Source organism: Quercus robur, chromosome 8, assembly GCF_932294415.1.
Source record: "Quercus robur chromosome 8, dhQueRobu3.1, whole genome shotgun sequence".
In the NCBI taxonomy this organism is placed as follows: domain Eukaryota; kingdom Viridiplantae; phylum Streptophyta; class Magnoliopsida; order Fagales; family Fagaceae; genus Quercus; species Quercus robur.
Genome location: NC_065541.1, coordinates 51,861,784 through 51,876,485, shown reverse-complemented (window position 1 = coordinate 51,876,485; position 14,702 = coordinate 51,861,784). Strand labels below are relative to the sequence as shown.

The 14,702-nt window shown below is 35.7% G+C and overlaps 1 protein-coding gene across 3 annotated transcripts in view; it reads left to right on the top strand.

Moving 5' to 3' along the window:
* Positions 1 to 7,035, top strand: part of LOC126696948 (uncharacterized) — a 64,318-nt gene extending 57,283 nt beyond the window's left edge. The window contains exons 2-6 of one of the 3 annotated variants that reach the window (XM_050393717.1): positions 2,017 to 2,570; positions 3,259 to 3,451; positions 4,734 to 4,798; positions 4,940 to 5,153; positions 6,420 to 7,035. In XM_050393717.1, coding sequence (XP_050249674.1) covers positions 2,260 to 2,570; positions 3,259 to 3,451; positions 4,734 to 4,798; positions 4,940 to 5,153; positions 6,420 to 6,689 — 1,053 coding nt within the window. In that variant the 5' untranslated portion in view covers positions 2,017 to 2,259 and the 3' untranslated portion in view covers positions 6,690 to 7,035. The remainder of the gene's footprint in view (positions 1 to 2,016; positions 2,571 to 3,258; positions 3,452 to 4,733; positions 4,799 to 4,939; positions 5,154 to 6,419) is intronic. The other 2 variants (XM_050393719.1, XM_050393716.1) reach the window with 2 other exon arrangements.
* The last annotated feature ends 7,667 nt before the right edge of the window (positions 7,036 to 14,702 follow it).

Genomic DNA, 14,702 nt, shown 5'->3' with positions numbered 1-14,702 from the left:
AAACGTTTTCCGTAAAGTATTTTCCGTAAAGTATTTTCCGTAAAATATTTGGACGAACCAAACACCGGAATTAATTTTCCGTAAAACGATTTCCGTAAAATATTTGGACGAATCAAACACCGGAATTGATTTTCCGTAAAACGATTTCCGAGACAGCCAAACACCCGAATACATTTTCCTTTTCCGGAAATTAGCATTTCCGGAAAATATGTATTTTCCGGAAAACGTTTTCCAGCAACCAAACACACCCTAAGACTATGGTGGGGTTTGGATTTGGGGTTTTGAGTTTTGCGTTTTCCCCTTTATTTATTTATTTTTTTTTTTTTTTTGGCATGCATTTATGGAGATAGTGTGGTTACTGTTCATGAACAGTAGCCGCACTTTTTGACTTTTCAACCCTTTTTAGTGCATTAGTGAGTCTCATGAACATTACTCGGAACCTATAAATCTCACTTTTTAACAATTTTTTTATTAAAAATAAATCTCACGGTATTATTCACATATTTAAAAATTATTTTGTTACAGTGTTTTCAGTTTTCAATTTCAACAAAATAAATTCTATCCAAACTAACCTTAAATATATTGAGAACAACTGTAGCATTTTTATCAATTTCCTGAGTGGAAAGTAGTGGGATGCAATATGGTTTTTAGGTGACTTGCAGTGATTTGACTATACAAATAAAGGTAAATCGCACTAACTGAGGTTTTTCATTATCATACGTTGCTTCTTCTTTTTTTTTCTAGTTTAAAATAAGAAACCCACTTTTTTTAAAACGTAAATTATTTACTCGGACTTCTCTTTTATAAAATTATCAAATTATACACACACATGTATATATATAAAGGGTTGGGTTCAAATTATACTTAGTATAACTTTAAATAATGTTACACCACACAATAATTTGTTATAGAATTCATATTTTAAAAATTTCACCGTTGAATTACATATTCTATATGTTCTTAACATTCATGCCAATTAATGTTATTTACCATTTGATCCATAAACTCATCTTTTATGCATTATTTTAAACTACAAAAACTTGAATTTAAACAATTAATTGAAATTTTGCAAGTATGAAAAATATATAAAAACAATATAATCTAACGGTAGATTTGTCAAAAGTTGCATCCAATTAAAAAATATTGAGTAGTGTAATATATATATATATATATATATAACCCTCTCTGCCCCTAAATGACTGAAAAAAAGGGCTATAAACATCTTGAATTTTACATTCTACTTAATTAGGAAGAGGGGGAGATGAGTGTAAGAACAAAAAATCTTTAGGAGATGTCATTATAATTTTCCCATAAAATAATATGGCTAGTGTTCTTTTGGTTAATATTCGTTATGCTCAGTCCTAATATCTTGAGTCTAAAGAAATGATTGCAAGTCATGATATATTTTTAAGTATGTATTGCTTTTAGATTCCAATCCCCAGCATCAATTACATAATAATAGTTTTTTTAATGGCCATTGTAATTGAGTGGCATCTTGGACTAAGGAGAAATTAGTGCTATTTTGTAGACTTCTACACCTTTTACTTAAAAGAAAAAATTTTATTCCGTTTGGCTAATCAAGACTCATAACTCATAAGCTACACGCCATTGGCTAACCTAGTAATTATTCGAGGCATATTCTCCAATATTTACAAGAATTTCAATATCGTGGATCTTGTGGGAGAAAGCTCAGTTTGAAATTTTAAATACATTGGTCCCCATTCAATTCGGCCAAATTTTGTTATACACTTGTTGTTACGTGATTTGAAAGGGAGTGATAAGTAGATTTGGTAGCTTTCAACCTAAATTGTAATGTGAAATACAATAAATTTATTCAATTCAATCTAAAGAACTATCTATTAACAATTTAACAGTCATAACTAGCTGAAACTAAACTTAAAATTTGTGCTTTCTTTTTCGCTTAAAGAAAACAAGTATAATCTTTAATTTTCTCGGTTTTGCATTTTCAATTAGAATGTATATATTTTTCTCATATAATTTCTTCTTCTTTTTAAGTCTATCATAACAGATGCCAACTTCTTTAGGACAATTGCAACCACAATAAGTCCTAAAAAGTCCCCTGCCCATGTTGAGTTCCAACTCAATTGCTCCAATTTGAACTTAACAATAACATACCCAACCATTCACCCGGTGACAATTAATAAGAAAGAGGAATCATCCCCTGTGGCATGTCCGGCTTACACCCGGTGGATCCACGAAGATCTACAGCCATGGAAGAGTACCGGAATCACAAGGGACATGGTGGAAAGAGGAAGAGTTCATGCAAATTTTAGACTTGTGATTGTGAAGGGAAAGGCTTATGTTGAGAAATATAGTGAGGCATTTCAAACTAGGGATGTCTTTACAATATGGGGAATTTTGCAACTTTTGAGGTTGTACCCTGGGAAGATACCAGATTTGGAGCTAATGTTTTGGTGTGGAGACTCGACCAGGATTAAAAAACGTGACTACCAAGGACTTAAAGCCAAGTCGGTGCCACCACTATTCCATTATTGTAACGATGATGAATCACTAGACATTGTCTTCCCTGATTGGACTTTCTGGGGTTGGTAAGTATCCTTCAAATTTAATTACAATTTGATTGCAAAAAGTTACTTGGATGCTTGAGGCATAGGTGTTTTTGCTTAATGCAAAAAAGGATACCATGTATCCATCCCTGAATATAGGTGGTTTACATATATCAAATATATGATATAGCAGCTAGCTATATGTAGTAGGTTTCTCACAAGTGAACCTCATGCATTATTGGGGTCTACAAATTTTGAGAGAACTGTCGTATGCAATGGAAATAGAAAATACTTCATCCAAAAATAGGTGTATACAACACTCCCTTTGCATGTATATTAACACACATACACTTGTAAATTCCACATACTTAATATTGTATCATGTATGTACATATATAAGATGAGGTACTCGTAAACGTACAGTAAACTCCCCCATAATAGTCTTCAAAGATGGCCCGACGATATAATAATAGCTTTACTGATCTTTTTTTTTTTTTTTTTTTTGAGAAAAAACATTACTGATCTAATTAAGTAAACTTGTAAAAAAGGTTATACTTGTTTGTTTTTTTTTTGTGTTTTTTTTTTTCATATGATTCAGCTTCTAACAGTGGTTATTATAAAATAATTATTATTATTATAACAGGGGTTGCACTCCTTTGTTTTCTCATGTAATTCATAATTACTTCTTTTTTTTTCAAAAAAATAATTAACAAAAATTTTCCTTTGTTAGGCCTGAGCTCGATATAAAGCCATGGAGGACTACGTTGGAGGCCCTAAAAGAAGGCAATAAAAGGATCAAATGGAAAGATAGAAAACCCTATGCTTTCTGGAAAGGGAATCCATATGTGTCTAAAAAAAGAGAAGAGCTTTTAAAGTGCAATGTCCCTAACAAAAATGATTGGAATGTCCGTTTATATATCCAGGTGAATTTCTTTGTCAAATTCCTTGATTTTTATTTTAATTCATACAAGTCTAGTATGAGTGGTCAAGTTTAATTATCCAGAACTTTTTGCTAAGAATATTAAATAAAAGAAAAGACATTAAATACTTGTACATCATAAGGTTGACTTAATACAATTTCAGGCTTAAAAGCAAAAATTTAAATGGTTCCTTTCATAGTATCACTTAAATAATATTTGGTTTAGTAACCATCAATTTAGTAAATGTTTTATATTACAAATTTTTATTAACAACCCATTATTCTTACTTTTAGCATGATTAATTCACTTGAGTGATGCTTGGTTTATTATAAATTTTACTACATAAGTCTTACAAAATAACGTGCCATCAATTAAAAAAATTAATTAATTCAAATTCATTTATTATATTGTTTAAGTAACACCAATCACATTCTTGCCATATCCATTTGTAAGTTTTTTGTAATAAAATTTGTGGTAGTTTCGCATTTTCTATTCACTTAATGGTGATTTGGTTGGATTATATTAATCTATATTTTTTTGGGAAAATGCTAATGCTGTCATATATTTTACTACAAAAATCTTACAAACTGATGTAGAAAAGAATATGACTGGTTGTACTTCAACAAGATAATAAATAAATATTTTGATTACTTCTTGTGATAGTGACACTAAAATTTGTAAGATCTCTAAAGTAAAATTTGTAATATTTATAATATCACTAAATTTCTCGAGCATTCTTAAAAATGAAGAAAAAAAAAAAAGAATAATTCACATTATATATATAACCCTTATGCCCCCTCTTTGGGGGGCCTTTCTCTAGCATATGGGCCCCAAGCCTTGGGCCGGCGGGCCAACCCTGACATCATTGACTTGTTTGGTTATCAAAACTGTGAAAAACACATGTAATTATCTTAATAAATACTAAATTAGTTATCTTATTTTCGTTTTTCATAAATAAATAAATAAAATAAACCCATTGAAGTGGAAGGTTTCTTCAAACAATAAGTAGCTGATGGGTCAATTGTTCAATCAAACAATATTGAGCATGCATCTATCTCTTATCGAGAAACAAGTAGGCTATTTCTTTGTGAAATTGTGCTTAATTTCATATGTAGCAATTCCGCAATGATCTTGTTTGATTGTATTTTTTGAAGTAGATATAGTGTTTTTTCCCCTCCTTAGAAGAGATAGTGTGAAAGAAACATATAGGAGAAAAGAACTACGCAAACAGGCTTTTGAGAGAAATTTGGAACATATTTACTTCAACTATTTTATTTGATTTCAGGATTGGATAAAAGAATCTAAACAAGGATTCAAGAACTCAAAACTAGAAGAACAATGCACCCATAGGTAAATATTACACTTCTTTAATTTTCTCAACAATTTATTTTTCTTCATTTTTCTTATAATTTCCCTTGAAATATGTCATAATACATTCATAGTGTTATTAATGACATTATTTTCTGTTTTGTTTGGCTTTTTCATCTGAAGATATAAAATTTACATAGAAGGATGGACATGGTCCGTGAGTGAAAAGTACATTCTAGCTTGCAATTCCATGACCTTGCTAGTGAATCCTCAGTACCATGACTTTTTCACAAGAAGCTTAGTGCCCATGCAACACTACTGGCCCATCAATATAACTAATAATATATGCAGAGATCTTAAGCTTGCTGTCGAATGGGGCAATAATCACACCGACAAAGTAAACCTCTCTCTCTCTTCTCCTATTGGCACAACAAAATTTAGCCTGTCGACTTGCATGTGGTGGCTTTGTTTTCCTAAAACAGTTCTCTTTTTTTGAATTATGAAAAACAAAAACCAATGCAGAACACATATATAGAAATGCACTGTTTAAAAGCCTTCTCAAAATGGTGTTAATTGTTTTTGTTAATTTTCTATTTTTCCTTAAAGAAACAACAAGATTTTTCTAATTTTCTCATCAAATGCTTGTAACGTACATAATAGACTAGTGCTATACATTTTGGAAAGATTGATGATAAGGATATTACAAAATTTACTACATAAACTTTACAAATCATTGCCATATCACCAATCACAAAAAACAAATTGAAAAAAACTAAAACTACTATCAATTTTACTAATCCTCCAACTACTGATCCCTCAACTATTTATTGTGTCAATGTAATAATTCAACTTCAAAATCAAGTCACAATGTAATCCTTAAGTCTTCCATTTAATTTTAAGAGAATTAATAGTTGAAAGTTGATTTAGCTTTAGAATTTTCACACTTTCTAGAATAACCATTTAACTTATGTTCCATTTGCTACATTAACTAATTTTGTCAATTTCATTAAGATTCAAAAGAAGAGATTCATAATAATATTTACTTGATATTGAAACTTAAGGACTAAGTTGATTCAACTAATAGTTGGGGGATTAAATTGACACAACTAAGTGTGCATTTGGATTGGGATGGAAAATTAAAATTATTTTACTATTCAACTTTTTTTTGTTACTATTCATGGGTCCCACTGTACTTTTTAATACTATTCATGGGCCTCATTATACTATTTCAACTAACTTTTACCTTTATCTACAGTACTTTTAGCAATAAGTTTTCAGTTTCAGCAAAATAAGCGGTATCTAAACACACCCTAACACTTAAGGGATCAAATTAAACTTTATGGTGTAATTGGATGATCATATTAGTAATTTAACCCAAATAAATGTTTCAATTTCTATTTTTTGTGATTGATGACTCGTTAATTTATAATACTTATAGAGTAAAATTTGTAGTATCCCTAACATCACATTTATTTATTATGTTATTAAAGTTGTACAAATTACATAAGTTTATAAGCACTGTGATAGTCAGCAATGGAAACTAACATGCTCTATGTTTCTTATTTGGTGCTAGACCTGCTTCAAATTTCTTTCTTTCTTTCTTTCTTTCTTTCTTTAATTGTTTTTCTTCACATTTCTATCTCCTCCAACACTTATATTTCAGGCACAGAAAATTGGAGAGGCAGGAAGCAAATTCATTCAAGAGAACCTTAAAATGGACTTTGTTTATGACTACATGTTTCACTTGTTAAGTGAATATGCAAAGCTCTTGAAATTTGAACCAACAATTCCTCCAGGAGCACATGAAGCCTGTTCAGAAACAATGGCATGTCTAATGGATGATAAATTATGGAAGATTAAGAAGTTCATGGTGGAGTCCATGGTAAAAACCCCTAGGGATGAACTTCCATGTACAATGCCTCCTCCTTTATGATCTTCCAAGTTCCAGCTATTGAAGCCATTTCTCAAAGAAGAAAGAATATAATGAGAGAAGTGGGTATGTCGGAAGAGCTGGGCTTGGTTTCTGAGCTTTGGAACCTTATATATCTTGGTATAGGCTAGAACTTCTTAAGGGCATCATGGTGTTAAGAAGAATTGGCTATTGAAGAAGAACAAGATATATCAACTATCCAGCCTCCGATTTTTATCGTAAAGCTATCTCCAATTTCGTAGGCCTTATCGTTTTGTAAAAAAATTGTTTTCATAATTTTTGAAGAAAATTATGTATTCCAAAATGGTAAATAGTCCAAAGTGAAAATAAGAAATTCTTTAAAGTATAATTAAGAGTGCCAAATTTTGGCCAAAGTAGAATTAAAAATCATTGGCCAACCTTTGAATTAAAACCAAACTTCTAAAAGGGGAATATGATTTTATCCATTTCTCAGTTGAAACTGTTATTTCTTAAATTTAATAATAAACTGAGTGCTAGAGAGAGAGAGAGTGATTGTCAATTTTGGGGGGGGGGGGGGGGGGGGTGGGGTTTGGGGCGGGAATTATAGACCAATATAAAGCTGTGAAGAAGTGTGTCAAAGGACATAAAACAAGACAATACAATAGCCAAATGGAAGGACATGGTACCCTATTGGAGAGGGAATCCAAGTGTGTCTCCAACTAGAAAAGACCTTTTGAAGTGCAATATTTCTAATAAAGATGATTGGAACACTTGCCTATATACAGTGGTTAATATATACATTTTTTTTTTTTTAATTTACTCACAAATTTTGATCATTCTCACTTTCTGATCCTATAGTACACACACATGTTGCATAAAACATTTCTTGTATGATGTGTTCTAATTTTCGGTAAATCCCATTAAATATCATGTATTTAGTTGGTTTAAATGAAATTTATTTCAAATTTTTAGGTTTACAGGAAACGTACCAGAAACTCTAAGTTACATCTGGTGTTTTTTTAGGTTCAAGTTACACCTGGTGTAACTTTAAACAATGTTACACCACTCAATAACTTGTTACAAAATTCATATTTTGAAAATTTCACCGTTGAATTACATGTTCTATATGTTATTAACTTTCATGTTAATTGGATGTTATTTACCATTTAATTCATAAATTCACCTTTTATGCATTATTTTAAACTACAAAAATTTGAATTTAAACAATTGACTAATGACATAACTATTAATCATTGATCACCTCGAAATTTTGCAAGTATAGAGGATATATGAAGATAATGTAATCCAACGGTGGATTTCTCAAAATTTGCATCCAATTAAAAAATATTGAGTGGTGTAATTTTATTTAAAGTTACACCAAGTGTAACTTAAACCCAACCCATATATATAGAGAACAAAATTAGCCTTTGCCCCTTTCTATCAAACAATCCAGCATTTTGCCCCCTTTCCCAAACTAATTAGAAAAATGCTCCTATTTTGAAACTCGATTTTCTCAAAATCGAGTTAAGCCCTATAGTGGCGTTTTAAGAAACCTATAGTGACATTTTAAGGAGCCTATAGTGGCGTTTTAGAACTCGAGTTAAAGGTTAAAAAAAAAAAAAAAAAAAAAAAAAAAAAGACTTGCATGGAACTCAAGTTTATGGAGCTTGAGTTCCAAAACACCACTATATGTCTTTAAAACGTCACTATAAGCTCCTTAAAACGCCACTATAGGACTCCAGAATTTTTTTTTTAATAACTCGATTTTGAGAAAATCGAGTTTCAAAAGATGGACATTTTCCTAATTGGTTTGGAAAATGGAGTAAAATGCTGGATTTTTTTTTTTTAAAAATGGCAAAAGCCCATTTTCTCCTATATATATGATAGTTCCTTGGAAATCAGTAGGTTGATAAGTCTCGGGCGCTGATGATCTTAGGGCTTGATCCTGAAAACAAATACTAAGTCAGAAGGGACCGGTGGGGACCGGCCAAAAGTCCTCCGATGGTGAAGTCAGTGAATTTATAATTCTCAATAAGAAGGAAGTGATTTCTAAACTAAATGTCTGAATAGCCTTACCTTCTCATCGAAGAATGCTTATATAGCATGTGTGAAACGGTTATCTGTTTAATAATCGTTCCTATTGTCGAGGAGTCCGGAGAATTTAGAGGTAACTTCCATAACCGCCATGGAAGTTACCTTAGTTGGACTTGCGTTCCATAGTGGTTAATGGAGAATTTGGCACATAGTAGTCCAATCCAATGAACTCATCCATCCTTCATTAAGGATAGACGAGACTATCAAGGATGACTCGTCCTTGTCCAAACGATTCTAAGGATGGACAAGCTTCCCATGGGACCTCGTCCATCCAAAGATGGATGAGCTCATCAAGGACGCTTGGGACGATCACCTCATATGCTTGGTTTGCCCTAGTCAGTCTTTTATTGGACGAGCCATATGGACGAATTCAGGAGTTGGTGTTTTTTGTGACACCATCAGTTGCCCCCTTGTCTGTATGGATCGTCTAAAGGATTTGTGCATGTAAGGTTGAATTTATTCAACCATCTAATTGGCTTTATTCCGTGCCAAATTTGCTTGTAATTCAGCATTTAGTAACCCTGTATTTAGGTGGGTTTGTTGTAAGGGTAGTGAGTGAGATAGAGTGAAGTTTGCTCAAGAGTGTACAAGAAAACAGAGACTCGCGGCTGGGACTCGCGGGTGGACTCGCGGCTGCAAGCCGCCAGAAGCTGCACACGTGCCAAGCATGCTGGAAGATGAACAGTCATGCTAGCTGGAGCACTACAGGACAAAACAGGACAACTGGCCATACGGTTAACTCGCGACTGGATCTCGCGACTTGGTCAAGCCGCGAGGTCAAGCCGCGAGCCACCCCTGTTTTGCCAAAACCTGACGTTTCACATTCCTCTCACACTCCAGTATAAATAGCCCTTTAACCCACGATTGAAAGAGTGCTTCCAGAGAGAATTTTGAGAGAGAAACCCTAAAGAAAAATCAGATTGCTTCACCCACAATCTATACCTTAGAGTCTCTTCAAATTCCCTTACTCTCTTCCTCTCCATTGTCAAATCCTTGAGAGGCATTATACCAAACCTGGTTCTCACAATTATCATCTCTGTGAGACAGTTGTTTGGAGTTCTGGGAAGCAGTTAGGAAGGAGCCAATCTTCATTGGTTGATGCTACGGTCTAGTAGCGGAATCCGGGAAGCTAGAAAAGAAAAAGGTTCGGCGCAACCTCGTTGGAGCAAGAAGCTTGGAGGGCTTAGGTGCACTGGGTAGATTAGGCTTGGAGGGTCTATTGCTGTCCTTGTATCCCAACTGTATTTTCTAGTGGATTGATTACCGCTTGGAGGGCGGCGGAGAGGTTTTTCGCCGAGGTCTTCGGTTTCCTCTTCAATAACACATCGGGTGTTATCTTTGTGTTTGCATCTTCCTTCCTCTCTATCTTTGCCTTTATTTTATCTGCTGTAGTTTTATTTTGTTATGGCTTAGATAGTTGTTTAACCAATTTCATATTATAGCATGTGTTAAGTTTCCGCACACTTGTTGTTTGACATATTGCTTGATTTTGTTAAGTTGTATTTTGGGGGTCTAAACGTTCAAAGGTGTTTTGTACGTGTCATGTGTCATAACTGTACGTGCCATGTGTCATAACTGTACGTGCCATGTCCAGTCTGGTCAATTTATTTTTTCGAGGGGTAGGCCACGTGTCGCATCCTGGTTGGTCGTGCCGTTTCAAATACCCAGGTCAGATGTCTATAAATAGTGGAATTCCTCCCCTACCCTTTACATTTCTGAAATCTTTCTTCATCTAGAGCCCTCGTCTAGAAGTTCCTCCGCATCCATAGTCCTCTCTCGTCTAGAGCCAGGTACTCTCTTCTTTATCGTCTTTAGGTATTTAGTTTCTGTTGAGGTCTAAAAAGGATCATAGTGAAGGAAGCCCAAAAGAATAAGTCAAGCCCAAAAGGATAAGTCAATCCCAAAAGGAAAAATCAAGCTAAGCCCAAAGTAACAGATGTAGGAAACCCATGAAGGAATAAAAAAGCCCAGGGGATCCTGAAGCCCAGACAAAGAAGCATCCAAAAAAAAGAGGATCACGGCAAGGGATAAGAAGCAAGGATCCTCAGGAACCCTCAAGAGGCGCAGATCCCTTCAGGCACAAAGACAAAGGAAGACTAGGACAGCTCGATAGAAAAAGACAGAAGAAGGAAAACAAGAAACAAAAGCAGAAAAAGAACACAAACGCCAGTAGAACCCAGTGACCTCTCATGGCACAGACAGAAAAAGTCTCGAGGAACCAAAACGGAGAAGCATAGAAGAAAGAATGATAACAAGTGGCTTTCAAAATGGCAGAGCAGGATTCCGCTCGGATGGGAAAGAAAAGGGAAAAGTGGAAAACGCCAGAAACGGGGATGCCGAGAAGGGCATACCTCAGCACATCCCAAAGAAGATGGCCAACCAGGAACTTTCAAAAGAATCAGAGCTGAAAGAAGGAAAGAATGAGAAAAAACGGAAATGGGACTTACCAAGATGATGGATACAGGACGTGCTCTGTTTGCAAAAGGGTAAAACAAGGGAACCAACGGTTCCCCAAGAGGACCAAAAACTCCATTATAAAAGGGGGGGATTTTCAGTAGGAAGAATATCATAACAGAGTCATTAGAACCCTGTAAAATTTAAGAAAAACAGAGGAATGTCTCCCGGTATCCCAGAAACAGCCACTATAGTACATACTTGGATTCAAAAGGATTCAAACTTTGCAAGTCTTAGAGGCTTGAATAGCCATCAAAGTCTGTAATTTTTGAGCTTATTTGAACCTTGTATCACGTCTTAGTGAGCACATTTGTAATCCATAATCAAGAAAAATAATGAAATATCTCATATTGATTTGAGAATTTCTAACAATTACTTTGCATATTTCTTTACTGCTTTTTGCTGCTCAATACATATATATTCTTGCTTGTAAAGCTGAGTCCCTGCCCAAGCAAAGCCACTCAGACTTGAGTTCCAAATCCCACAAGTCTTGTGCAAAAGCATAAGTCTGTGAGAATTGGGGCCAGAATCCTCGTGGCTGAATCATTCTTATGAAATTCATTTACATATATGTATATGTATTAATATATATATATATATATCCTAATCTAAGAAACTAACAATTATTTGAAGATATGTGCATTGTATAGTTGTTCTTGTGTAGGACCTATAGAGGTAAAAGGAAAGGACAAAACTTCATTGCATAACAAGCATGGAGAAAGATTGTATAGTGCACAGAACCAGAGATTCTGGGTTCTTACAGGCCTAATATGCCCCGGGATCCCACGACAGTACGTCCCGGGATCCCACGATAGTACGCCCGGGGAGGAATCACATTTTTGCCTTGAGGAGATTTATGTGACTTGCGCACAACTTGGTTCGTAATCAGCCCCCATTTAGCTGCGGTGAACCAAGCCCAGTCCACCAAAACACAACTATTTGGCCCAGGATCCTTGGGCCTGTGTGCTAAAGAAAAAAGCACCTCTCACAGTTTCCAAAATGTCTCAAACTATTATTTCCTCGTCTAGCGATAGCACAGAGAAAGCTATAGATGAATATTATGATACAGCCAGCAATGGTAGTTCTAGTAATAGTAGTCATAGTAGTGGGGAGAGCTCTACGGACAAGGGGTATACCTCTGGTGTGCCCGGGCTTCCTTTAGAAGTTATCTAAGAGTAAATTAGGAAAGCCTCTGGTTCCAAGGCTGGCACCTCGTCCAATGTGCCTCCGTCTAGTCCTTTGGACGAAGAGGAGACAGTTTACAGTTGTGTTGTAGGTGTCCATTCTAAGATGAATGAGCAAAGGCTAAACAATCTTAGGGCATGGTACCAGATCCCGGACAAGCTTAACCCTAGGTTGCCCGTCTATGGAGAGTGGTGTTGCAATCCCCGTTTTGGGGTAGGCATCTATGAGGCTTATTTTTGGGGGGGTTTTAGGTTACCCTTGAATGCATTTGCCAGAGAGTTATTAGTTAGGTTAGGTATAGGTATATGTCAGTTTAACCCTAATGCGGGGAGATTAGTTATCTCTATGTAAGTTTTATGGAATGAAGTATTTGGGAGGGACCGTCCCCTTACTGTGGACGAGTTCCTTTTTTGCTACAAACCTTCAGAGATAAATCAGTCCCTTGGTTTTTACCAATTCACAGCCAGGGGTAAGGATTGTAGACTAATCAAGTCTCTGGCCTCGTCTAACAGAAATTGGAAGACAGAGTTTATCTTTGTCTCTGGTTTTTGGGCAAGGAATCCTGTGGACGTTGGCAGGGACCCTTTTACTCCTTACTCTGGGGATTTAGAGAACTTGCGTCCTGAAAGTACGTCCCTCCCCTTTTTCATATTTCTTTCCTTCAACTTATGTTTTATTTGCTTTTAACTTTTGTTTGCCATTTGTTTAACAGGTGTTAAACGTCTGTCTTTGAGTAAATTTCATCATGATCGCGTCCATAGAGCTCGTCTTTTCGCCGATAGGGATTTTCGTTCCTTAGTCACCCTACTACATCTTGCCAAGTGGAGACTCGGCCCTGAACCCTCAAATGAGGCCATTGCTCACGAAGTCACGGTTAGAAGAAGTAAGTTTCTACCTAACGTCGTTTTGAACACTTATTCTCTGATCAACTTATTTCTCACTTATTGTCATTGTTCTTCACCTTTAGGAGTGTCAACCATGAAAGAAAATAAGGGAAAAGAGATTGTAAATGAAGAGGATCGTCCTGAGTCCCAGCCACAAGTTTGTCCCTTGGCTGGGGACAAGAAGAGATCCCTGTCCAAAAGTCTTGATTTAGGAAACCTCCCCAACCGTCGAGGCAAAAAGGCCAAACATGGGTCGTCCCAAGTAGTTAAGCCCAACATTCCCTCATCTCAGCCTGTCAAAATTTACGACGTGGACTCGTCCACTCTAATTGAAACTACTCCGTCCAAGACGACTGTACCTGCCACATCCCAGCCTTCTCAACAGGTCCCTTCAAATATCATTGAAAATGAAGACCTAGCTTGAGAGCGTTTTCAAAAGGCTGTTTTAGACAAGGACATAAATGTTTGCTATGACATGTCCTTGAAGGATTTTGAACATTCTAGTGTTCACGATCTTTTCAAGGTAAGTAATTTTATATTCTTCCTCGTCTTTGCCAATATATATATTTTCATCTAACCTTCATCTCATTTCCCTCTTCCTCTTTTTTTTTTTTTTAGGCTATGTCAAAATTTATAGCATCGTCTAGGCAGGCTACAGGATTGGACAAGACAAGAGTCCTGCTATAGATGAGGATTCAAGAGGTGAAGGAGGAATCCAAGAAATGGGCTGGGGTGGCTGCTCAGGCTAAGGAGAAAACAACAGAGCTCCAGAAATTGATTGAGGAGTTGAAGACTGATGCAGCGAAAAAAGGCACTCGTCTTGATCATTTACAGAAGAAGAACGACGAGCTGAGTGTCCTTTTGTCCAAGGCTAAGGAGGATGCAGTGGTTGAATTTAAGGCGTCCAAGCAATACACTGATCTTTTGGACGAGAATTATGCAGCAGGTTTTGAGGACTTCAGAGTGGATGCTATGGAAAACTTCCCAGAAGTTGACTTTAGCTCTATTAAGCTTAACCTTGCTGCTGTTGCCAGCTCTCTTCTTCAAACTAGCTCTGAGGACGTCAATGTGGAAGACGATGTCAATACTCAGCCACCCCAAGACAACCCCAATGCCAATGCCCCCTCTTCTTAAGGACGAGACTTTTACTCAAACAATCCTTGTATTTGTTTTCCTTTCATTTGGTTTTTGTTTGGTCCTCTATTTTTGGACATTTTTATGTAACCTAAGTAGACTTGCCTCGTCCATGGTTTTAGGACAAGGTTTTTAAACAATCATTTCAGATTTTGATTTAACAAGGGTTCTTGGACGTAGGATGTCCACCCTTTAGTTAATGAATGAAGGTTTATTTTCTCTCTGCATGAACGAATGCTGTTATGCTGTTATCTATATTAACTCCAGCTTTGGCTCGTCCATGGCGAAAATATATATATATATT